The 25053-nt window shown below is 46.9% G+C and overlaps 1 protein-coding gene across 3 annotated transcripts; it reads right to left on the reverse strand.

Annotated features, from left to right (window-relative positions):
• Positions 1-5092: 5092 nt before the first annotated feature.
• Positions 5093-24578, reverse strand: ZNF74 (zinc finger protein 74). Of its 3 annotated transcripts, none has more exons than XM_081252720.1 (5): positions 24177-24578; positions 23778-23863; positions 9612-9738; positions 9170-9214; positions 5093-8653 (listed from the first exon to the last, which is right to left on the reverse strand). In XM_081252720.1, the coding sequence occupies exons 1-5, from the start codon at positions 24202-24204 to the stop codon at positions 7041-7043; spliced, it is 1899 nt and encodes a 632-aa protein (XP_081108846.1). In that variant the 5' UTR covers positions 24205-24578; the 3' UTR covers positions 5093-7040. The 3 variants fall into 3 exon arrangements, with proteins under 3 accessions (XP_081108846.1, XP_081108844.1, XP_081108845.1); XM_081252718.1 differs by having other exon boundaries at positions 9119-9214; XM_081252719.1 differs by lacking the exon at positions 24177-24578 and adding an exon at positions 20263-20351 and having other exon boundaries at positions 9119-9214; positions 23778-23834.
• Between the last annotated feature and the right edge of the window lie 475 nt (positions 24579-25053).

Raw genomic sequence — 25053 nt, forward strand, 5'->3', positions numbered from 1 at the left:
CTTGGAAAGACAATTCAATGATTCGGATTTCTCAAACTTTGGCAAAAACAGGTCATCTCTCTAGCTGTTGAATTTGTCATCCAAAACTTCTTTCTATATTTGATCACGCTGACCCCTTGACTGTGACTGTCACTCATTTTTCAACCATCCCTAACTTCCTTGACTTCAGAGGTAACATATCAGATTAGGCTCATCACCTGTCCCATCTTTCCTTGACGAAGCTGAAATTCGGTTCTCTCCTTGTGTCCTCAGATAAAAATAAATAACCCTTGTGTGTGTAGCCCCCGTCAAGGTCATACTTGATTAGGATATTGTAGAAATGGTTCTTATTTCCCCAGCTTAAGTCCCTTCCATATTTAATACCTAAGTGTTTCAGCCAAACGAATAATGATCCAGATGCTCCAACATGTAAAAAGGTAAGACACTGATCCCTGCCTGAGTGTCCTAGATAAAACCCATATATGTGTGTGTGTGTGTGTGTGTGTGTATGTGTGTGTGTAGGTATATATACGTGTGTGTATATATATATGTGTGTATATATGTGTGTGTGTGTGTGTGTATATATATAATTTTTTTTCTTTGGCCGTGCTGTGCAGCTTGTGGGGTCTTAGTTGCGCCACCAAGGATTGAACCCATGCTCTTAACAGTGAAAGCGTGGAGTCCTAACCACTGGACCACCAGGGAATTCCCTAAAATCCCTATAAGTAAGAGCCTAAATTTTTTAAATTAATTAATTAATTAATTTTTATTTTTGGCTGTGTTGGGTCTTCTTTGCTGCACACGGGCTTTCTCTAGTTGTGGCGAGCGGGGACTACTCTTCGTTGCAGTAGATTCTCTTGTTGCGGAGCATGGGCTCTAGGCACATGGGCTCAGTAGTTGTGGCTTGCAGGCTCTAGAGCGCAGGCTCAGTGGTTGTGGCACACGGGCTTAGTTGCTTTGTAGCATGTAGGAACGTCCTAGACCAGGGATTGAACCTGTGTCCCCTGCACCAGCAGGTGTATTCTTAACTACTATGCCACCAGGGAAGTCCCAGTAAGAGCCTATATTTTAACAATATATCTGACATTCTGTGTGCCCCCTTAGGGTGCACTTTGTGGTTATTTTTTTCTTTGGCCACACCGCAGGTCATGCAGGATCTTAGTTCCCTGACCAGGGGTCGGACCCACACCCCCTGCAGTGAAAGCACTGAGTCTTAACCACTGGATGCCAGGGAATTCCCCTGTCTGTGGTTTTGATGACCAATTTTGGGTCTATGAATGCCTTAACAGCTGGCCTGAGGGTGATATGTTTACTGGGATCAAAATGTTAACTTGAAACCAGACAAGAGAATATTCTCAAATGAGTGCTAAACAGTGTCGTTCCTCAAGCCCCTTTTAGGTCTACACCCCTTATCAGCAGGAAGTGGCCAGAGTGGCCATTGTCCATCTTCCTCAAGGTTGAGAAACAATCAAAAATGGGCAGTGGGCTGAACCTGTGTATAATCAGTCAAATCTATTCCACCTGCCGTCATTCATCAAAGCCATTTTAAGACTGCGTGCCCTCCAGGTGGCCTGGAGCCTAAACATTAAGGTGTTTGCCCGAGTTGTTTTCAAGGAGCTTGGAGTCAGCAGTGTCTAGTTTGAGCTGAGATGGTTATGACTGGATAAGACCAGCCACCCTCCAAGGGGGCCTGTGTGAGTGTCTGCTTTGCGACATTTTTTTAATGACATTTCTTTCTTTCTTTAAAAAAAAGTTTTTTTAATGCATTTTGCTTCTATGCTAACACGTTATATACTTGGTGAGGTACAATCTTTAGTTCTTTTTTCTTAAATTTGTTTATTTTACTTTATTTATTTTTGGCTGCTTTGGGTCTTCATTGCTGCGCGCGGGCTTTCTCTAGTTGCAGTGAGCGGGGGCCTCTTCGTTGTGCTGTGCATGCTTCTCATTGTGGTGGCTTCTCTTGTTGCAGAGGATGGGCTCTGTGCACAGGCTTCAGCAGTTGTGGCGCACGGGCTCTAGAGCGCAGGGTCAGCAGTTGTGGTGAGTGGGCTTAGCTTCTCCACAGCATGTGGGATCTTCCCGGACCAGGGATCAAACCTGTGTCCCCTGCATTGGCAGGTGGATTCCCAACCACTGTGCCACCAGGGAAGTCCTCAGTGACTTTTTGAAAATGCAGAGGCCTGTAGCTTAGTTACATCTGTGCAAAACAACAGTCATAAGACCTTTTTCCAATCACCTTTCCCCACCACTCAGACTGCCCTGCTGCTTTACTCTTCATCCCATAAGTACCCCAGCTCCTTGCCTTTGGGGAGACAGATCTGAGGCTAGTTCTCCTCGCTTGGCTACAGACCTGGGCGTCTCAGCATTTTGGTTTGCTGTGCATCAAGCAAAATGAACCAGATGCTGTATCAGTGAGGAGTACAGTTGTGGGGAAGGACAAATGTGAGAAAAGCAGCTAAAGTCCATAACAAGAACTCAGGAAGTTGAATGTCAATGGCTGAAGTGGCTGCTCAAATTTCATTCAAGGCCTAGGATCCTTTTATTTTCCATTCCACTATGTGGGTCTTTGTCCTCAATTATCTCATGGTTGCAAAATGGCTACCACACCTCCAGGCATTGCATCCAAGTTCCAGGAAGAAGAGAGGAGGAGGAAGGAGCAGTATCTCCTATCAGGAAAGCAGACTTCCCCAAAATCTGTAGCAGACTTTGTTGGTCAGAACTGTGACCACCACAGCTGTGATGGTTTTAGAGCCAAAGTGTTGAGGTGGACATGTATTGCTCCTCACCCCAAACAAAGTCTGCCACAGGTGACCACTGCCACCAACACAGTGTCGCTCTGAAGTGCTGGGCAATGTGGGTTTTAAGAAGAAATGAAATAAAAGGCTATCTATATGAAAAGGAGAGGCAAGCTTTTTATTTCCAAGTAATGACTTTACCTAGAAAACAGGATAAACCAATAAACTGTTAGAGGCCTTCTAGAGTGACTCAGTAAAGCTGCTTGGTGTAAAATAAATAGACAAAAGTATACCTACAGTCAAGAGTTGTTCTATATATGTTATCACAGAGCCAATTTACAAATCCCACAAAATTAGACTGAATTTAAGAATAAATATATGGGGCTTCCCTGGTGGCGCAGTGGTTGAGAGTCTGCCTGCCGATGCAGGGGATGCGGGTTCGTGCCCCGGTCTGGGAAGATCCCACATGCCGCGGAGCGGCTGGGCCAGTGAGCCATGGCCGCTGAGCCTGCGCGTCCGGAGCCTGTGCTCCACAACGGGAGAGGCCACAACAGTGAGAGGCCCGCCTATAGCAAAAAAAAAAACAAAAAACAAAAGAATAAATATATGAACATATATAAAAAAACTATAAACCTTTTCTGATGGTTAGATGCAGACTTAAATGGACAGTCATGTACCACATTTTCTGATGTGAAGACCTAATATCATATAGAACTATGTTAATTCTTCACAAACTGGTCAATTATAATCAAAATCCCAATGAGATATGCAGGGGCATGAAGAGGCTGAGTTCCAAGAAAATGATTCCTGCGTCACCTGGAAGAATAGATTAAAAAAATTGGGGGGGCTTCCCTGGTGGCGCAGTGGTTGAGAGTCCGCCTGCCAATGCAGGGGACATGGGTTCATGCCCCAGTCCCGGAAGATCCCACATGCCGCGGAGCGGCTGGGCCCGCGAGCCATGGCCGTGGAGCCTGTGTGTCCGGAGCCTGTGCTCCGCAACGGGAGAGGCCACAGCAGTGAGAGGCCCGCGTACAGCAAAAAAAAAAAAAAAAAATTAATTGGGGGCTTCCCTGGTGGCGCAGTGGTTGAGAGTCCGCCTGCCGATGCAGGGGACGCGGGTTCGTGCCCCGGCGCGGGAAGATCCCACATGCCGCGGAGTGGCTGGGCCCGTGAGCCAGGGCCGCTGAGCCTGCGCGTCCGGAGCCTGTGCTCCGCAACGGGAGAGGCCACAGCGGTGAGAGGCCCTCGTACCGCCAAAAAAAAAAAAAAAAAAAAAATCAAAATGGCAAATATAAAAAGTGATTGGGAATTCCTGGGCAGTCCAGTGGTTAGGACTCAGTGCTTTCACTGCCGCGGCCCAGGTTCAATCCCTGGTCAGGGAACGAAGACCCTGCAAGCTGTTCAGTGCAGCTAAAAAAAAAAAAGAAAAGAAAAAGCGTGTGTAGTTGAGGTCTATATTGATAGGGCTTTTTCTGTAGACTTACATGGTTGGAAACGCCTCACAGAGTAACTGTGGTTTCCTTTCTCACAGGACTAGATCTGTGGAGAACTACAAGACAGAGCTGCTAATAAACTGAAAAACTTAAACTTTTTTAAATCTTAGGTATTGGCATATGCTAACTGTTCTAGGCTATGATAGCTTAGGAGTGAATATGATTTGAACTTAATGCATGTTTAGAGGGTGTCTAAAGTTCAGAACCAGGCAAATCCATCTCCGGACCCTAAACATGGTTGTACAGTAAATTGCTTGAGGAAACTGGCTCTCAAAGACTACAGGAGGGGAATTTTTTAAAAAAATTCATTTTATATATTTATTTTTGGCTGCATTGGGTTTTTGTTGCTGTGCGCGGGCTTTCTCTAGTTGCGGTGAGCAGGGGCTACTCTTCATTGCAGTGTGCGGGCTTCTCATTGCGGTGGCTTCTCTTGTTGCAGAGCACAGGCTCTAGGTGCCGGACTTCAGGAGTGTGGCTCAAGGGCTTTGGAGCGCAGGCTCAGTAGTTGTGGCGCACAGGTTTAGTTGCTCCGCAGCATGAGGGATCTTCCCGGACCAGGGCTCAAACCCGTGTCCCCCACATTGGCAGGCGGATTCTTAACCACTATGCCACCAGGGAAGCCCAGAGGGGAATTTTTGAAGTGTGTCAGTGTTCCATTGGAGATCAAAGAAGCCCAACTAAAAAAAATTGTGGACTCTCACAACTACGGATTGAGCAAAAATTCTTTTTTGAAAGGGCTATTTTGAAGATTATTACTCTAATACTGGAGAAGCTAAGGTGATTGGCAGTGGAATGAATCAGAATGTGTACAATTCCTTAAAAATTTTTTTATTGACTTAAATAATTTTTCCTATAATAAAGCCCTTTACACTTTTCTTGTTAAAAAAAAAAAAAAAAGACAAGTGTATATACGCAGAGAAAAAAACCAGAAAGAAATCTGTCTCCAGGTCATGACCTGTGAACTGATTCTAAGGGTCATTTTTATTCTTATAAAATTGATTTTTTTCCCCAAATTTCTTCAATATACATGTATTATGTGTATGATCAGAAAACAAAGTTTATATGTAAATAAAAGAACATCGAGACTTCAATGGAAGGGGGCCAAAGGGCACTTCAAACAGTTTTCAAGAAGAAAGACCAATAATAAGAACACGTTCCATTTCAACCTCACCGGTTATCAAAGAGCAAGGTGCTGTTCTCAGCTGAGGGCGTTAACAGCCCCGCCAGGCAGACAGCAGGTGTGGTGTCTGGGGCCCCCCAAGATGTTTGCATTTGAATTTCTTTTAAAATAAGAAAAATGAGTATGATAATGAATCAAACCGAGATTTTATCTATCTTTTGCCAATGCAGTTGTCCAATAGAACTTTCCCTATTTGTCATGGAGGAAGGGCCTGAGACCAGCCCCAGGGATGATGGAGGAACGATGGGGGCGGACACCTGGGATCATCGCCATGGCACCCAGAAGCAAGCCCGTCTGGACCCAGCTCGGAGCAGCGTCGGCCTCCGGGACATGGACGCGCCTGACCACTACTGCCGGTTCTCCTCACACTGAGACGGTATTACTTTGTTATCACACAACCAAAAATATACTAGAACGATGCCTTAAGCTGCTCATTTCCTTTATCTCAAAACTCTCACTTCTAGAAATCTACTCTAAGACAACGTTAAAGAAGAATAATGCAAAAAGATGCTATATGAAGAATGACTTGTAACAGTGAAAACTTCGAAATAACTTCTGTGTCCAGCAAAAAAACAGGTAATAGAACATCACGCCCCCATCCAGAAGGACAGCTCCAAAGACAGTGAGGCTCCACGGGAAAAAGAAGTCCTGCTATGCAGGTAAGCAGGGGAAAAAGATTAGAATGTTGGACTGTATACACCGTGTTTAATGTAAAAATGCAATATCAGAAAGCAGACGGTAACGTACCAAAGTGCGAAATGCAATTTTATTAAGAATTATGGGTGTTTTTCCCTTAATTCCATATTTTCTGAAATGTGGTTATTTTGCCTCCATAGTTTAAAAAGTATACTAAAAAGCATTTCATAAACTCTAGCACTTTATATAAATGTGACTCTAGCACTTTATATAAATGTGAAGTATCATCACCGAGAAGGCAGCTTATATCTGCTTACAACTGAGCAGAAATGATACGAGTCCCAGATGAACACCATCTTTTTCCTTCTCTGGGGAGCACAGGGCCCAGCTCCTCTCACAGGGCTGAGCTACATGGTACCTGAGCGGCCCTGCAGGTGGCCTTGCCAGCCGGGGTGGAGGTGTGCTTCCAGATACCTGTGTGCCAACACTGCACCCTGGAGGCACACCCCTGTGTCCTCCCAGCTTCCAGCATGGACGAGGTGGCCAGGCATGAGGCTGGCATGTTAGGACCCGGCTATGCGGATGCTGGGCCAGGTTCCAAGACAGCTGCGCTGTCACTAACAACATGACTCTGCAGCAGAGCTATGTGAGTGAAGCGAGTCCAGGAAATTTGCTTTTTCCCAAATGCCCACCACCTGAGCTTATTCTCCTCTCCTGGAATATAACGTTCACTTAGAAGTAATACTGTTCATAATTCAGTTTTTTTTAAAAATTATCATTCTAAACATAAGAGTTTACAAAGGAAATTCCAGATCGAAATCACACCAAGAGGCTGTCCAAGGACACATGACTGACATACCTCCTCTTCATATGCAGGGAAGATCTGTCCCCCCTCAGTGACTTCCAAACCCATCAAAGAAAAGAGGACGAAAAAAAAAAAAACAGGATGACGGTACATCCTCAAACGCGCTCAATTCTCCTCTCCTATGGTGGATCCCTTCCCAGGAGGTGACAGGCTTAAGGGGTGTTTCCGGGTGGGCAGGTGGGTGTCTCTCGCACACATGAGTTAATTTCTGGGGTTGCTGCCCATGGGGAACTCCTGCCGGCCAAGGGTGGGACCACGCCCAGGAGCTCAGCCACGCCTAGGGCATCGACAGGGCCCACGCTGCTCCCGCCGGAGCCCCCCGAACCCAGTAGGCTGCCAGGCACGCAGTAGGTGCTCAGCAAGCGCTTGTCGAACTGGACAGCGAAGGGCTTCTCCCTGCTGTGGAGCCTGCGGTGCTCCGCCAGGGGGCCACTCCAGCCAAACACCTCGCCGCACTCATGACACTTAAAGGGCTTCTCCGCAGAGTGGGTCTTTTGATGTTTAATGAGACAGTGATTCTGGCTGAAGGCCCGGCCGCACTGGCCGCACTTATAGGGTTTCTCCCCAGTGTGGACGCGCTGGTGCACGATGAGCGAAGAGTGGCAGCTGAAGGCCTTCCAGCAGCGGCTGCAGTCGAAGGGCTTCTCGCCGGTGTGGACGCGCTGATGCACAATCAGGTAGGAGTGGGAGCTGAAGGCCTTGCCGCACTCGTTGCAGCGGAAGGGCTTCTCACCACTGTGGACGCGCTGGTGCACCACCAGGTACGAGTGGCAGCTGAAGGCCTTGCCGCACTGGCTGCACTTGAAGGGCTTCTCGCCCGTGTGAGCACGCTGGTGCAGCGTCAGGCGGGAGCGGCTGCTGAAGGCCTTCTGGCAGTCGCCACACTGGAAGGGCTTGTCCCCACTGTGGAGCTTCTCGTGCACCGTCAGGGACGAGTGGCAGGCGAAGGCCCGGCCGCACGCGCCGCACCGGTAGGGCTTCTCACCGGTGTGGATCCGGCGGTGCCGCGTCAGGTGTGTCCGCTGGTTGAAGGCCTTGCCGCACTCGCCGCACCGGTAGGGCCTCTCGCCTGTATGGACGCGCAGGTGCATGCCAAGCAGCGAGCTGCAGCTGAAGGCCTTGTCGCAGGCGCCGCACTTGTAGGGCCGCTCGCCTGTGTGGACGCGCCGGTGCACGTTCAGGGACGAGTGGCAGCTGAAGGCCTTGCCGCACTGGCCGCAGAGGAAGGGCTTCTCGCCGGTGTGGACGCGTCGGTGCTCCAGGAGGTTGGTGCTCCAGGTGAAGGCCTTGCCGCACTCGCTGCACTTGTAGGCCTTCTCTCGTGCGTGCCACCGCCGGTGCAGCGCCAGGGCCGCGCTCCGCTGGAAGGCCTTGCCGCACTCACCACACATGAACGGGCCGCTCCCGGCACCCGGGCTCTGACGCCTGGCTCTCCTGGACTGCACGCCCCCCACGCAGCCATCCGGAGAGGCTCCTTCTGCGGGAAGGCTGGGCTGGGCCAGGAGGGCGCACCTCTGGCCAAGAGTCTCCTCAGACACCACATGGCCCCATCGGTGCTCCTCTGTGGGACTGTCCCTGGCAGCCTTACATTGTGACAGAGCAGTTGCCGGGGCCCCCTGGGTGCCCCTGTCGCCAGGACCGGGGCTGTGGAGACCGGACCTCGCCAGCCCACCTGTGATCAGCTCCCATGACGGTTCTTCTTTGTAAACGCACAGGTGCTGAGACCACGGCTCCTCTACCTCAGGCCCCGGCTCCCGTTCTGGTTCTGTAAGAAATGGAGATAGTACCTTCTGAGAGCAGGCGGAGGTTCGGCGCTGGGGCTCAGGGCTGAGATCTGCCGGGAGCATACGTAAGTGCAGGAGAAGAGAGTAGAGACCAGCAGGGGGAGAGAGAGAGTGCAAGCTCAGGGCTGCGTGGAGGGGAGCGCTCAGGGCAAGGCAGGCAGGCCAGCGAGCAGGGACAGGCCAGCGAGCAGGGACAGGCCAGCGAGCAGGGAAGAGGAAGAAGAAAGAGGGAGAAGAGTCTTGGAGAAGCCAGGGGATTCTGAAAAGAGCTGGGGGGGCGGGGGAGGACAAAGGAGCAGGAAGGGCTGGGGGGGCGGGGGAGGACAAAGGAGCAGGAAGGGCACTGAGCAGGTGCAGACGGAGCAGGGCAGTGGACCGCGGAAGGAAAGCGGGCCCCATGGGGCGGTGGGGTGGGGCTCCACATCCTCCCACTGCATCCTGCTCACCTGGACCAGCCCCTCCAGGGACAGCTCTAGGCGCCCACCATGGCTCCTCACCTCGTTCCAGGTGAGAGATCACATCTGGCTTGCAGACAGGAGGCCCTGCACGAAGGGAGAAAGCGGTGTGGCTCTGGGTGCTGTGCTCTCCAGAACGGCCCACAGGCCCAGCGGCCCTGGAGTGGCCCCAGCGGCCCGAGGCACGGAGAGGTGGTGCCAGCTCCAAAGAAGGGGGCCTCAGACATGGAACCCATATTGACGTGTGTGCTCTGAGGACCCCACAGGTACTGACATGCCCCATCTAGGGCAGGCTGGGCTTCCAGGGCCCTGTCCACCCTCTCCCTTTCCTCTGGGCCCCACCCCGAGACCAGCCACACTTCCAGGCAAAGATGCCAGTTGGTGCCACAAGGGCCTGGGGCAGATACCACAAGGGAGACTCAGGAACACATACAGACTGGTGGATGCCCAGACTGCGGCCTCCTCACCTTGGGAGCCATCTTACCCAGGGCAAGAAGGTTCTGGTAGTTCTCCAGCATCACATCCCGATACAGGGCCCTCTGAGGGGAGTCCAGCTGTCCCCACTCCTCCTGGGTGAAGTCCACGGCCACATCCTTGAAAGTCACCAACTCCTGGAATGACACACATGTTCTCTCTCACCCAGGATGAGAGTCAGTCCACTTGCGTTTTTGGGTGACTGAGGACCTCACTAGCAGAGATAACCTCGCATGACCTCCTGAGTGCAGAAGATAGGGCTGTAGACACCATCCGTCCTACAGCCCCGACGCACACACAACTCAGCCAGGAATTGCCACGCGGCCTGGCCTGGGAGGGCCCAGCTAACTGGGCAGCCCACGTGTAGGTGCTGCAGTGGGGGCACAGGCTGAGGCCATAAGTTCTGGCCAACTTACAGAGCTTGAAATATAATACAAAGAGCCCAAAACCCTATTCAAGTCCCACCACTGCAAAAGGCCCCAACCCCAGACAGGAAGCCCTCACTGCACCCTAAGGAAGGACCCTGTACTGCTCCGTGTCCTTCCTGCTTGCCCCCCACTCCTTCCCAGCAGACCCCTGCTCCCTTGTGCCTGGGGCCACATCCCAGCCCACCCCCTCGCAACCTGCTCCCACTTTCCCCGAACACTGGCCCCTGGTCTCGGGGTAACCCCCCCGACCCGGTCACTCCGGTTCCAAGTGTCCTGAAAGTCCCAAATGACTTCCCTTATGTGACTCCTCCTCTGGAACCCCAGTATTCTGCCGGCCAGGGCTTCTTACCTCTCCAGCTGGGCACGCCAAGAGGTTGGAGACCCAGTGCCTGTCCCATGAGAAGAGAACAAAGAGCAGCCCAGGCCACATACAGTCATGACAGGGATGCATTAGAAGATAGGCTGGGACTTCCCTGGTGATCCAGTGGTTAAGACTCTGCACTCCCAATACAGGGGGCCCGGGTTCGATCTCTGGTCAGGGAACTAGATCCCTCATGCCACAACTAAAAAGATCCCACGAGCTGCAACTGAAGACCCTGCACGCAGCAACGAAGATCCTGCTTGTCGCAACTAAGACCCAGCACAGCCAAATAAATAAATAAATACTAAAAAAAAAAAAAAAAAAAAAAAAGGGCAGACCATGGTGGGGGGGCACACAGAAGTGGTGGGGCAAGCAGGTCCTCAGCAGTAAAGTGAACTGGAGTCAGGGAGGAGGCGGGGGTGGGGGCAGGCCGCAGTGGCCAGAGTATGAAGATAGATATCTACCCCAAGGTAACAGTGTCTGCATTCTGCAGCAGGCAGCATGGGGGGAAGGCAGGAGGGGGACGGGCGTGAACAAGTTCTGAGCATGGGCCCAAGGAGTGACCTGGTTAAAAAAAGCAGCCTGGTAAAAACTGAGTTTCGAGTTCTGTTTCTAGGCACAAAGGGGTAACAGGGACCAGACTTGCCCTCTTACCTCAAACAACTAGTAAACTGGGTAAGATATATGAAACAATGGTCCATTTCCAGACACTGGACAAAGGACAGATCAGAACAGAGACCCCTGAGAACAAACAAAGTGAGCCCTACAACAGCCTCACCTTCCCACATGGAAGCAGTCCCTGATCACAGTGCAGGGAGTAGGAATCCAGATAGAGCTTGTGGTCCAAAGAGTTGAGGAGACAGAGAACAGAGTTTGGGGGGACCAGGAAACTACAATTTTCAGGGCAACATGCCAGAGCAGAGGGAGCCACACAGACTTGGAACTCTGGATGTGTTCAAGATTGACTGAGGACTGACAGGAGTGTGCCTGGGAAGAAATGACCCCAAACCAGGGAAAGAAACAGCAGAAAGGGGTGTATGCAGGACAATCATTAAAACTCAAACAGGGCTGGGAACAGTTTGTGCTCCAACCGGCCAGAGTGAATGACCTCCTGTTCTATGGGACACTGAGTAAAGTCCCCAGAAGGATGCTGCTTCAGCAGTGGGGCAAAATTAGCCTGAGATTAAAGACTTCTCTGGATCCACCTTAACAAAACCTAAAAGTAAGCCTTGGAAGGATCCAACTGACACTAAGTAATTTCACTGCATCACAGAACATTTAAGGAATTAAATCCAACACTCAACAAAGTAAAATTCACTCCGTCCAGAATCCAATCAAGTAACCAAAAGGAAAATAAGTTAATAAAATCAGAAGAATTAAAAGTATCATAAAACAGTATTTGTTTACCTCAAAAGAAAGCGTTAAGGGTGAAACAGCATAAAAAAAGATACAAGACATAGAAAACAAATAGCATAATGGCAGATGTAAACCCAGCCATATCGATAATTATGTTAAATGTGAATAGTCTAAATATCCCAAATAAAAACTAGAGATTGGCAAATTGAATTTAAAAAGTAAGACCCAGGCTTCCTGGTGGCACAGTAGTTAGTTAAGAATCCACCTGCCAATGCAGGGGACATGGGTTCAAGCTCTGGTCCAGGAAGATCCCACATGCTGTGGAGCAACTAAGCCTGTGTGCCACAACTACTGAGCCTACACTCTAGAGCCCACGAGCCACAACTACTGAAGCCCATGCACCTAGAGCCCGTGCTCTGCAACAACAGAAACCACCACAATGAGAAGCCCACGCATAAGGAAGAGTAGCCCCCGCTCACCACAACTAGAGAAAGCCCGCACACAGCAATGAAGACCCAAAGCAGCCCCTCTGCAAAAAAAAAAAAAAAAAGATACCCAGAAAATTCTCCACATATTTAGAATTAAACAACACACTCCTGAATAATACATAGTTGAAGGAAAAATTACAAAAAACTTAGAAACTATTTTGAACTGAAAAAAAGGGAAATACAACAGAAAATTTGTGGAATATAGCTAAAGCAGGACTTAGAGATAAATTTATAGCACTGAATGCTAATGAGAATAGGTGTCAAATCAATACCTCAGTTTCACCCTTAAGAAAACAAAGTAGTATACACTGATGTGTATAAAACTGATGACTAATAAGAACCTGCAGTATAAGAAAACAAACAAACAACAAAAAAAACAACTAATACTAAACTTTCTTTGGTTACTTGTATGGAAATATGTTAATATAAATGTTTCAGACATTACATGAAATTTCTAAAAATCTTATACGTTCTGGTATAATGTTAAGTCATAATTCTAGTTATTACTTTAAAATGTATATCCCAACTTCCGGGGAAGATGGTGGAAGAGTAAGACGCGGAGATCACCTTCCTCCCCACAGATACACCAGAAATACAGCTACACGTGGAACAACTCCTACAGAACACCTACTGTACGCTGGCAGAAGACCTCAGACCTCCCAAAAGGCAAGAAACTCCCCACGTACCTGGGTAGGGCAAAGCGGAGAGATTCCCGCACAGAGGATTGGTGCCAACCGGCACTCACCAGCCCGAGAGGCTTGTCTGCTCGCCCGCCGGGGTGGGCAGCGCTGGGAGCTGAGACTCGGGCTTCAGTCGGAGCGCAGGGAGAGGACTGGGGTTGGCAGCGTGAACACAGCCTGAAGGGGCTAATGCACCACAGTTAGCCGGGAGGGAGTCCGGGAAAAAGTCTGGACCTGCCGAAGAGGCAAGAGACATTTTCTTCCCTCTTTGTTTCCTGGTGCGCGAGGAGAGGGTATTAAGAGCGCTGCTTAAAGGAGCTCCAGAGACGGGCGCGAGCCGCGGCTGAAAGCGCGGACCCCAGAGACTGGCATGGGAGGCTGGGGCTGCTGCCGCCGCCACGAGGCCTGTGTGCGAGCGCAGGTCACTGTCCACGCCCCCCTTCCGGGGAGCCTGTGCGGCCCGTCACTGCCAGGGTCCCGGGATCCAGGGATGGCTTCCCTGGAAGAGCGCACAGCGCGCCTCGGGCTGGTGCAGCGTCACGCTGGCCTCTGCGCCCCGCACTCCGTGCCCCTCCCTCCCCCCCGGCCTGAGTGAGCCAGAGACCCCGAAGCGGCTGCTCCTTTAACCCTGTCCTGTCTGAGCGAAGAACAGACGCCCTCCGGCGACCTACACGGAGAGGCGGGGCCAAATCCAAAGCTGAGACCCGGGAGCTGTGAGAACAAAGAAGAGAAAGGGAAATCTCTCCCAGCAGCCTCAGAAGCAGCGGATTAAAGCTCCACAATCAACTTGATGTACCCTGCATCTGTGGAATACATGAGTAGACAACGAATCATCCCAAACTGAGGAGCCAGGAGTCAGTGCTGTGCCTCTGAGGTGGGAGAGCCAACTTCAGGACACTGGTCCACAAGAGACCTCCCAGCTCCACATAATATCAAACAGCGAATATCTTCCAGAGATCTCCATCTCAACACCAGCATCCAGCTTCACTCAACGACCAGCAAGCTACAGTGCTGGACGACACCCTATGCCAAACAACTAGCAAGACAGGAACACAACGCCACCCATTAGCAGAGAGGCTGCCTAAAATCATAAAAAGTCCACAGACACCCCAAAACACACCACCAGACGTGGACCTGCCCACCAGAAAGACAAGATCCAGCCTCATCCACCAGAACACAGGCACCAGTCCCCTCCACCAGGAAGCCTACACAACCCACTGAACCAACCTTAGCCACTGGGGACAGACACCAAAAACAACGGGAACTACGAACCTGCAGCCTGCAAAAAGGAGACCACAAACACAGTAAGATAAGCAAAATGAGAAGACAGAAAAACACACAGCAGGAGAAGGAGCAAGATAAAAACCCACCAGACCTAACAAATGAAGAGGAAATAGGCAGTCTACCTGAAAAAGAATTCAGAATGATGATAGGAAAGATGATCCAAAATCTTGGAAATAGAATAGACAAAATACAAGAAACAGTTAACAAGGACCTAGAAGAACTAAAGATGAATCAAGCAACGATTAAAAACACAATAAATGAAATGAAAAATACTCTAGATGGGATCAATAGCAGAATAACTGAGGCAGAAGAACGGATAAGTGATGTGGAAGATAAAATAGTGGAAATAACTACTGCAGAGCAGAAGAAAGAAAAAAGAATGAAAAGAACTGAGGACAGTCTCAGAGACCTCTGGGACAACATTAAACGCACCAACATTCGAATTATAGGGGTTCCAGAAGAAGAAGAGAAAAAGAAAGGGACTGAGAAAATATTTGAAGAGATAATAGTTAAAAACTTCCCTAATATGGGAAAGGAAATAGTCAAGTCCAGGAGGCACAGAGAGTCCCATACAGGATAAATCCAAGGAGAAATACGCCAAGACACATATTAATCAAACTGTCAAAAATTAAATACAAAGAAAACATATTAAAAGCAGCAAGGGAAAAACAACAAATAACACACAAGGGAATCCCCATAAGGTTAACAGCTGATCTTTCAGCAGAAACTCTGCAAGCCAGAAGGGACTGGCAGGACATATTTAAAGTGATGAAGGAGAAAAACCTGCAACCAAGATTACTCTACCCAGCAAGGATTTCATTCAGATTTGATGGAGAAATTAAAACATTTACAGACAAGCAAAAGCTGAGAGAGTTCAGCACCACCAAACCAGCTTTACAACAAATGCTAAAGGAACTTCTCTAGGCAAGAAACACAACAGAAGGAAAAGACCTACAATAACGAACCCAAAACAATTAAGAAAATGGGAATAGGAACATACCTATCGATAATTACCTTAAATGTAAATGGACTAAATGCTCCCACCAAAAGACACAGATTGGCTGAATGGATACAAAAACAAGACCCATATATATGCTGTCTACAAGAGACCCACTTCAGACCTAGAGACACATACAGACTGAAAGTAAGGGGACGGAAAAAGATATTCCATGCAAATGGAAACCAAAAGAAAGCTGGAGTAGCAATTCTCATATCAGACAAAATTGACTTTAAAATAAAGACTACTAGAAGAGACAAAGAAGGACACTACATAATGATCAAGGGATCGATCCAAGAAGAAGATATAACAATTGTAAATATTTATGCACCCAACATAGGAGCACCTCAATACATAAGGCAAATACTAACAGCCATAAAAGGAGAAATCGACAGTAACACAATCATAGTAGGGGACTTTAACACCCCACTTTCACCAATGGACAGATCATCCAAAATGAAAATAAATAAGGAAACACAAGCTTTAAATGATACATTAAACAAGATGGACTTAATTGATATTTATAGGACATTCCATCCAAAAACAACAGAATACACATTTTTCTCAAGTGCTCATGGAACATTCTCCAGGATAGATCATATCTTGGGTCACAAATCAAGCCTTGGTAAATTTAAGAAAATTGAAATTGTATCAAGTATCTTTTCCGACCACAATGCTATGAGACTAGATATCAATTACAGGAAAAGAGCTGTAAAAAATACAAACACATGGAGGCTAAACAATACACTACTTAATAACGAAGTGATCACTGAAGAAATCAAAGAGGAAATTTAAAAATACCTAGAAACAAATGACAATGGAGACACGACGACCCAAAACCTATGGGATGCAGCAAAAGCAGTTCTAAGAGGGAAGTTTATAGCAATACAATCCCACCTTAAGAAACAGGAAACATCTCGAATAAACAACCTAACCTTGCACCTAAAGCAATTAGAGAAAGAAGAACAAAAACATCCCAAAGTTAGCAGAAGGAAAGAAATCATAAAAATCAGATCAGAACTAAATGAAAAAGAAATGAAGGAAACGATAGCAAAGATCAATAAAACTAAAAGCTGGTTCTTTGAGAAGATAAACAAAATTGATAAACCATTAGCCAGACTCATCAAGAAAAAAAGGGAGAAGACTCAAATCAATAGAATTAGAAATGAAAAAGAAGTAACAACTGACACTGCAGAAATACAAAAGATCATGAGAGATTACTACAAGCAACTCTATGCCCATAAAATGGACAACCTGGAAGAAATGGACAAATTCTTAGAAATGCACAACCTGCCAAGACTGAATCAGGAAGAAATAGAAAATATGAACAGACCAATCACAAGCACTGAAATTGAAACTGTGATCAAAAATCTTCCAACAAACAAAAGCCCAGGACCAGATGGCTTCACAGGTGAATTCTATCAAACATTTAGAGAAGAGCTAACACCTATCCTTCTCAAACTCTTCCAAAATATAGCAGAGGGAGGAACACTCCCAAACTCATTCTACGAGGCCACCATCACCTTGATACCAAAACCAGACAAGGATGTCACAAAGAAAGAAAACTACAGGTCAATATCACTGATGAACATAGATGCAAAAATCCTCAACAAAATACTAGCAAACAGAATCCAACAGCACATTAAAAGGATCATACACCATGATCAAGTGGGGTTTATTCCAGGAATGCAAGGATTCTTCAATATACACAAATCAATCAACGTGATACACCATATTAACAAATTGAAGGAGAAAAACCATATGATCATCTCAATAGATGCAGAGAAAGCTTTCGACAAAATTCAACACCCATTTATGATAAAAACCCTGCAGAAAGTAGGCATAGAGGGAACTTTCCTCAACATAATAAAGGCCATATATGACAAACCCACAGCCAACATCGTCCTCAATGGTGAAAAACTGAAACCATTTCCACTAAGATCAGGAACAAGACAAGGTTGCCCACTCTCACCACTCTTATTCAACATAGTTTTGGAAGTTTTAGCCACAGCCATCAGAGAAGAAAAGGAAATAAAAGGAATCCAAAGCAGAAAAGAAGAAGTAAAGCTGTCACTGTTTGCAGATGACATGATACTATACATAGAGAATCCTAAAGATGCTACCAGAAAACTACTAGAGCTAATCAATGAATTTGGTAAAGTAGCAGGATACAAAATTAATGCACAGAAATCTCTGGCATTCCTATATACTAATGATGAAAAATCTGAAAGTGAAATCAAGAAAACACTCCCATTTACCATTGCAACAAAAAGAATAAAATATCTAGGAATAAACCTACCTAAGGAGACAAAAGACCTGTATGCAGAAAATTATAAGACACTGATGAAAGAAATTAAAGATGATACAAATAGATGGAGAGATATACCATGTTCTTGGATTGGAAGAATCAACATTGTGAAAATGACTCTACTACCCAAAGCAATCTACAGATTCAATGCAATCCCTATCAAACTACCACTGGCATTTTTCCCAGAACTAGAACAAAAAATTTCACAATTTGTTTGGAAACACAAAAGACCCCGAATAGCCAAAGCAATCTTGAGAACGAAAAACAGAGCTGGAGGAATCAGGCTCCCTGACTTCAGACTATACTACAAAGCTATAGTAATCAAGACAGTATGGTACTGGCACAAAAACAGAAAGATAGATCAATGGAACAGGATAGAAAGCCCAGAGATAAACCCACACACATATGGTCACCTTATCTTTGATAAAGGAGGCAGGAATGTACAGTGGAGAAAGGACAGTCTCTTCAATAAGTGGTGCTGGGAAAACTGGACAGGGACATGTAAAAGTATGAGATTAGATCACTCCCTAACACCATACACAAAAATAAGCTCAAAATGGATTAAAGACCTAAATGTAAGGCCAGACACTATCAAACTCTTAAAGGAAAACATAGGCAGAACACTCTATGACATAAATCACAGCAAGATCCTTTTTGACCCACCTCCTAGAGAAATGGAAATAAAGACAAAAATAAACACACGGGACCTAATGAAACTTAAAAGCTTTTGCACAGCAAAGGAAACCATAAACAAGACCAAAAGACAACCCTTAGAATGGGAGAAAGTATTTGCAAATGAAGCAACTGACAAAGGATTAATCTCCAAAATTTATAAGCAGCTCATGCAGCTCAATAACAAAAAAACAAACAACCCAATCCAAAAATGGGCAGAAGACCTAAATAGACATTTCTCCACAGAAGATATACAGACTGCCAACAAACACATGAAAGAATGCTCAACATCATTAATCATTAGAGAAATGCAAATCAAAACCACAATGAGATATCATCTCACACCAGTCAGAATGGCCATCATCAAAAAATTTAGAAACAATAAATGCTGGAGAGGGTGTGGAAAAAAGGGAACACTCTTGCACTGCTGGTGGGAATGTGAATTGGAACAGTCACTATGGAGAACAGTATGGAGGTTCCTTAAAAAACTACAAATAGAACTACCATATGACCCAGCAATCCCACTACTGGGCATATACCCTGAGAAAACCATAATTCAAAAAGAGTCATGTACCAAAATGTTCATAGCAGCCCTATTTACAATAGCCCGGAGAGGGAAACAACCTAAGTGTCCATCATCGGATGAATGGATAAAGAAGATGTGGCACATATATACAATGGAATATTACTCAGCCATAAAAAGAAACGAAATTGAGTTATTTGTACTGAGGTGGATGGATCTAGAGTCTGTCATACAGAGTGAAGTAAGTCAGAAAGAGAAAGACAAATACTGTATGCTGACACATATATATGGAATTTAAGAAAAAAAATGCCATGAAGAACATAGGGGAAAGACAGGAGTAAAGACACAGACCTACTAGAGAATGGACTTGAGGATATGGGGAGGGGGAAGGGTAAGCTGTGACAAAGCGAAAGAGAGGCATGGACATATATACACTACCAAACGTAAGGTAGATAGCTAGTGGGAAGCAGCCGCATAGCACAGGGAGATCAGCTCGGTGCTTTGTGACCGCCTGGAGGGGTGGGATAGGGAGGGTGGGAGGGAGACGCAAGAGGGAGGGGATATGGGAACATATGTATATGTATAACTGATTAATTTTGTTATAAAGCAGAAACTAACACACCATTGTTAAGCAATTATATTCCAATAAAGATGTAAAATAAATAAATAAATAAATAAAATGTATATCTTAGAAATAACTAAATTTCCTTGTCAATTGCATTATTATGAACTTTCATCAAATCTTTAACCGTGGTCGTTTTTAAGTCTTTTGTCATTTACAGACAGTTCTGGGTGTACCCTGATGCTTTCGCAAAAATGTTCCTATAAAAGGGTTTCATCTTCAAGGAATTCATGGAAAAGACTCTGACAAGTACAGGTTTCTGGTAACTGACTATACTGCTGAACTGAATGAATAAGGATATTCAGAACCCTAATGGAAAACTGATGAATTTATAAAAGTGCTAACAAAAGATCAAGATGAAAAAAAATTAATTACATGGGACTGAGTGAACTGATGAGGATGATTATAATTTTTGTGACTTTCTGTTTGAATTAAAAAAAAAAATCCCACAAGGACTCAGAGGCAAAAAATATACAAATCAATTTTCACTGTAAAGTAAAGGAGCTGTTACAGTGGAGGATTACTGGACTGAATGTCAATATTATGACATAGTATGAGTGTATTTCATGTTTGGAAATTGCAATCATTGTTGCTTTTGTTGTGGTCATCTATTTATAATGCTTGGTGTCAGTTTATTTATCTCTTGTAAAAATAAAATACAGTGTGTGTGTGTGTGTGTGTTGTGAAAAAAAAGAATTCACTGGTGTAGGTGGGGTGATATTTGCATAATTACTCATGTAGATTTGATTGTATATTTATTTTATTATTTTGATTAAACAATGCTACTGGAAAAAAAATGCATACTTAGCTGTTAGCAGGGTTGAAGCTCCTGATGGTTGTAAGATCTACCTGCCTGAATTTGGACATTAGCATTTTACATTTTATGCAATGAATTAAAAGCAAAAAATCATTTCAAAAAAAAAAAGAAGCTAAAGTAGGTACTTCCCTGGTGGTCCAGTGGTTAAGATTCCGCCTTCCAATGCAGGGGGTGTGGATTTGATCCCTGGTCGGGGAGCTAAGATCCCACATGCCTTGGGGCCAAAAAACCAAAAACATAAAACAGAAGCACTATTGTAACAAATTCAATAAAGGCTTTAAAAAAATGGTCCACATCAAAACAATCACAAAAAAGCCAAAGTAAAGAAAGCAAATAATAAGAACCAGAAATTGATGAAAAAGAGCACAGAAAAGCAATAGAGAAAATCAATGAAAACAAAAGATGGTTCTCTGCAAAGACCAATAAAATCAATAACTAAACATATATTTACTATACGACTCAGCCATTCCACTCTTGGGTATTTATTCAAGAGAAATTAAAACACACATCTATACTTGTACTCCAATATTTATAGCAGGTTTATTTGTAATAACCTAAACCAGGAAACAACCTAAACATCCATCAGTTGGTGAATGGATAAACAAATTGTGGAGTACATATACAACAATGTTATGTGCTGAACTGTGTCCCTCCAAATTCATATGTTGAAGCCCTAAGCTCCAATACCTTAGAATGTGACTATATTTGAAGAAAAGGCCTTTAAAGAGGTAATTAAGGTAAACGAAGTCATTAGGATGGGTCCTAAAATGGAAGAACTAGTGTCCTTATAAGAAATGGAAATTTGGACACAAATATGTACAGAGGGGAGAATGTGAGGACACAGAGAAGCACCATCTGCAAACCAAGGAGAGAAGCTCAAAAGAAACCTACCAACACCTTGATCTTAGACTTCTAGCCTCCAGAACTATGAGACAATACATTTCTTTTTTGTTCTTTTTTTTTTTTTTTTTTTTTCACAGGCCCCGCGGCCATGGCTCACGTGCCCAGATGCTCCGCGGCACGTGGGATCCTCCCAGACTGGGGCACGAACCCGCGTTTCCTGCATCGGCAGGCGGACTCTCAACCACTGCGCCACCAGGGAAGCCCTGAGACAATAAATTTCTATTGCTTGAGCCACACAATCTGTGGCATTTCGCTGTGGCAGCCCTAGGAACCTAAAACAAATGGAATATCACTAGACAATCAATAGGACCAAGCTACTGATGCAAACAAGGAAATGAAGTCAAAAGCATAATGCTAACTGAAATAAGTCAGAGACAAACGACTACATATCTTATAATTCCACATGAAATTCTTAAAAAGACAGAATTATATTGGATGCCAAGGGGGCGGGTGGAGAAGATGGACTGCAAAGGGGCATGAAGGAACTTTTTGGGTGATGGAAAAGATCTATATCATGATTGTGGTGCTGGCTACACAACTGTATACACTTGCCAAAACTCACCAAATCCTACATATATAAAATTGGAGAAATTTATTGTGTATAAATTATACCTCAATAAACCTGATCCAAAAAACCCACCGGATTTCAGGGAGATGAGAGGTGGGAGTGAGGACACATGCTGAGAACGTGCCCATAACTGAGGCATGCAGGGATGAAGCATAATGGTGATGGCACTGGCAGAAAGGAGGAGAAAATGGGCAGAAACAAAGTTCCAGAGACATCACAATGCGGTGCTGGCGAGAAAGCACTGTCAGAGGCTACATGGTTTCAGTATGGAGGTGTCAACAGGCAAGAGCAGGAAAGGATTTGAGCCTGGCACAGGACTTTCTGAGGGGTATTCCCAACCCACCAGCAAAAGCCCATGTCTGGTGTGTCTTAATTTTGCAGGACAGGAAGCAAAAGGGTGTGGGAATCAAAGGCAGATGTGGAGGGGCTTCCCTGGTGGTGCACTGGTTAAGAATCTGCCTGCCAATGCAGGGGACACGGGTTCGAGCACTAGTCTGGGAAGATCCCTCATGCCGCGGAGCAACTAAGCCCCTGTGCCACAACTACTGAGCCTGCACTCTAGAGCCTGCGAGCCACAACTACTGAGCTCGTGTGCCACAACTACTGAAGCCCGCGCGCCTAGAGCCCGTGCTCCACAACAAGAGAAGCCACTGCAATGAGAAGCCCGCGCACTGCAACGAAGAGTAGCCCCCACTTGCCACAACCAGAGAAAAGCCCGCGCGCAGCAACGAAGGCCCAATGCAGCCATAAATAAATAAATAAATAAATAAAATAAAATAAATCAATTTATTTAAAAAAAAAAGGCAGATGTGGAAATAAAACTAGCAGAGGAGTCAGAACAGATCACGGGGGATGTCCCAGCAGAGCAGAACCCTTGACGTAGTATGAGACTGCTGGGAGAGGAGACTACTTCAGAGAGAGGACCAGTTACTCAAAGACCTGAGAAACTGGTATTTCAGGAATAATATCTGTGCACAAGAAGGGGAGTACCTCCCGAGGTGGTCACTCTCACACAGACACCACATTTTCCTGAACCTTTTCAAGGTAAGTTGCAGACATCAGAACATCTCACCTTACATTCTTCAGCCTGTATCTCCTAAGGATGTTCTCTGACACAATCACAATGCCATCATCACACCCACGAAATTAAACATTCATACAACATGATCTAAGATACAGTACATTTTCAAATTTTCTCAATGTTTCTAAACGCCTTTGATAGAATTTTTGGATCTATAACCCAACAAGGATCATGTATTGCATGTGCTTGTCATGTCTCCCACGTGTCTTATAGAACTACAGAACATTCTAACATTACAGAAGCTGGGCAAATCTCACCATACATGTTTTACAGTCATTTCGACTTTTCAAGTGGTAAGTTAACAGAATTGACAAATCCTAAAAAAATCAAAGGATTCTCAACCCTCCTGACCTTTCACCACCTCACACTGTCTTTATCAAGTGCACCTTTCTAAACACTACGATGAGTGGGGATGGTTTAGGTGGTGGAACAAAATGAGGAGCAAAACCCAAAATCTGGAAAAGGAGGGATTTGCACCTCTCCCAGCTGCAGAAGTGGCCCCACGGCCAATTCCCTGTCGAGCCCAAAGATCCTCTAAAACTCCAAGTTTTTCCATGAAGGCCCCATGTCAGGAGCTGGGTACAGAGGAAAAGCACACAGGGACGCACCCCCTACCAACACTCTGACCCCAGCACTGCAATGCAGCCCTTCCATCAGCTGTTCCACATCCTCCTACCTAATTCCATCTCGGAAAACTCTCCCAAACAAGGACCAACTGCCACAAACATCCCATGGGCCTGAGTGTGGAGATGAGTGAAGTGATCTCATGTGAGCTGTCAGCTACTTGCTTGGGTGGCACTAGAACCACTTATCAGAGCTCCCAGCACAGTGCTGGGCACACAGCACAGTCCTCGGCAACAGACGCGTGGCTGGACTGAATCAGGCTGGAACTTACACTCATGTTGATGGCACACCCTGGCGTCACCTGGACCTGTTCCCACGCGCAGAGCTTCCTGAGGACTGGAGAGCAGGCCCCCAGGTTGGCGGGGGCGGTCCTTGGATGACTAAAGATTCTGGGCGGCCGAAGGTAGGTGCCAACCCTCCACATAAACAACGAAATGTTCAAAAAAGAAAAGACAACCACTCACCTCGGACCTGCCTTCCAGGAGACCCTGATCCAATTTATCTTCTGGAATCTCTTTGAGGGGAAGAGCAGGGTCCTGAGAGGATGGAGCTGGAAAAGAGAAATGAGTCAAGAAGGCTGCTCTGTCCATAGCCACCAGGCACCCCCAGCACGGGGAGAATGAAGGGGAGGCAGGAAGGGAGCCCCAACTTCGTCACAACCTGATAGGGCATCGGGCTAATTCTGCTACTCAGTGTGTGGGGTCACTCCCGTTACGGAGGAAAAGCGCCGCCATTCCCGTCCCCATCATCCCCGGGATGCCCACGTTGAAGAGGAGGAGGCCTGAATCCGGGGCGCTTCCGGGAACCCAGCCCGCCCTCTCCGTGCAAATCCACAGGCCCACGGCTTGACGAACCAACCGTACCTGCCTCCCGGGGCTCCGGGGCCTCCATGGCACCCTCCTTTGGCGGCCGCCCCGGGCGGGAACGGGGCGGGTCCACCTCCCAGGGCTCAGAAGCCTCGCGCAGACCCGAGGGGCCGGCCCGCGCCCCGGGTCGGGGTCAGGCGGGCTCCGCAGGCGCCCCGCGCCCCGGGCTGTGCTCTCGCCCCATAGCTCGCCCCACCAGCCCGTCACCGACGTTGTCCGGGCCCGCGCGGGCCGGCCAGGCCTCGGGCTCTGCCGCCCGGCGCTGGGAGTCGCGGAGGCGGCACACAGGCCTGGGGCTGACGGGCTGACGAACCGACGGCCTGCCGGCCGCGCGGCCGAGCTGACCCACCTCACACAAGACGGCGGCCGCCACAAAAGAAATACTGGCGGCCGTCGCGACACGTGCGCCTGCGCAGACCGGACGGGCACTACAACTCCCGAGATCCTTTGCGCCGCGCAGGGGTGGACTGCATTTCCCAGAGGGCATCGGGGCCGGAGCCGCTCTGACGTCTAGCACGGACGGCGTGTAGCACAGTCTTCTGGGAAGTGTAGTTAAGGGGCCAGCGACCCTGCGCTCTGGCCCCGCCTCCTCTCCCCTATTTCTGTGGAAAGCGCTTGCATCTCGGGATGTGTGTGTGATGTGTGTTGTGTGTGTGTGATGTGTGTGGTGTGTGTGGTGTGTGTGATGTGGTGTGTGTGGTGTGTGTGTGAGGTGTGTGGTGTGTGTGTGATGTGTGTGGTGTGTGTGATGTGTGTGTGTGGTGTGATGTGTGTGGTGTGTGTGGTGTGTGTCGTGTGTGTGTGAGGTGCGTGGTGTGTGTGTGCGCACGCCTGGTGGGTGAGTGTGGAGAGTTTAGGTTGGGTAAGTGTGAAA

The sequence above is a fragment of the Mesoplodon bidens genome, assembly GCF_964165515.1.
Source record: "Mesoplodon bidens genome assembly, chromosome: 13".
In the NCBI taxonomy this organism is placed as follows: Eukaryota; Metazoa; Chordata; class Mammalia; order Artiodactyla; family Ziphiidae; genus Mesoplodon; species Mesoplodon bidens.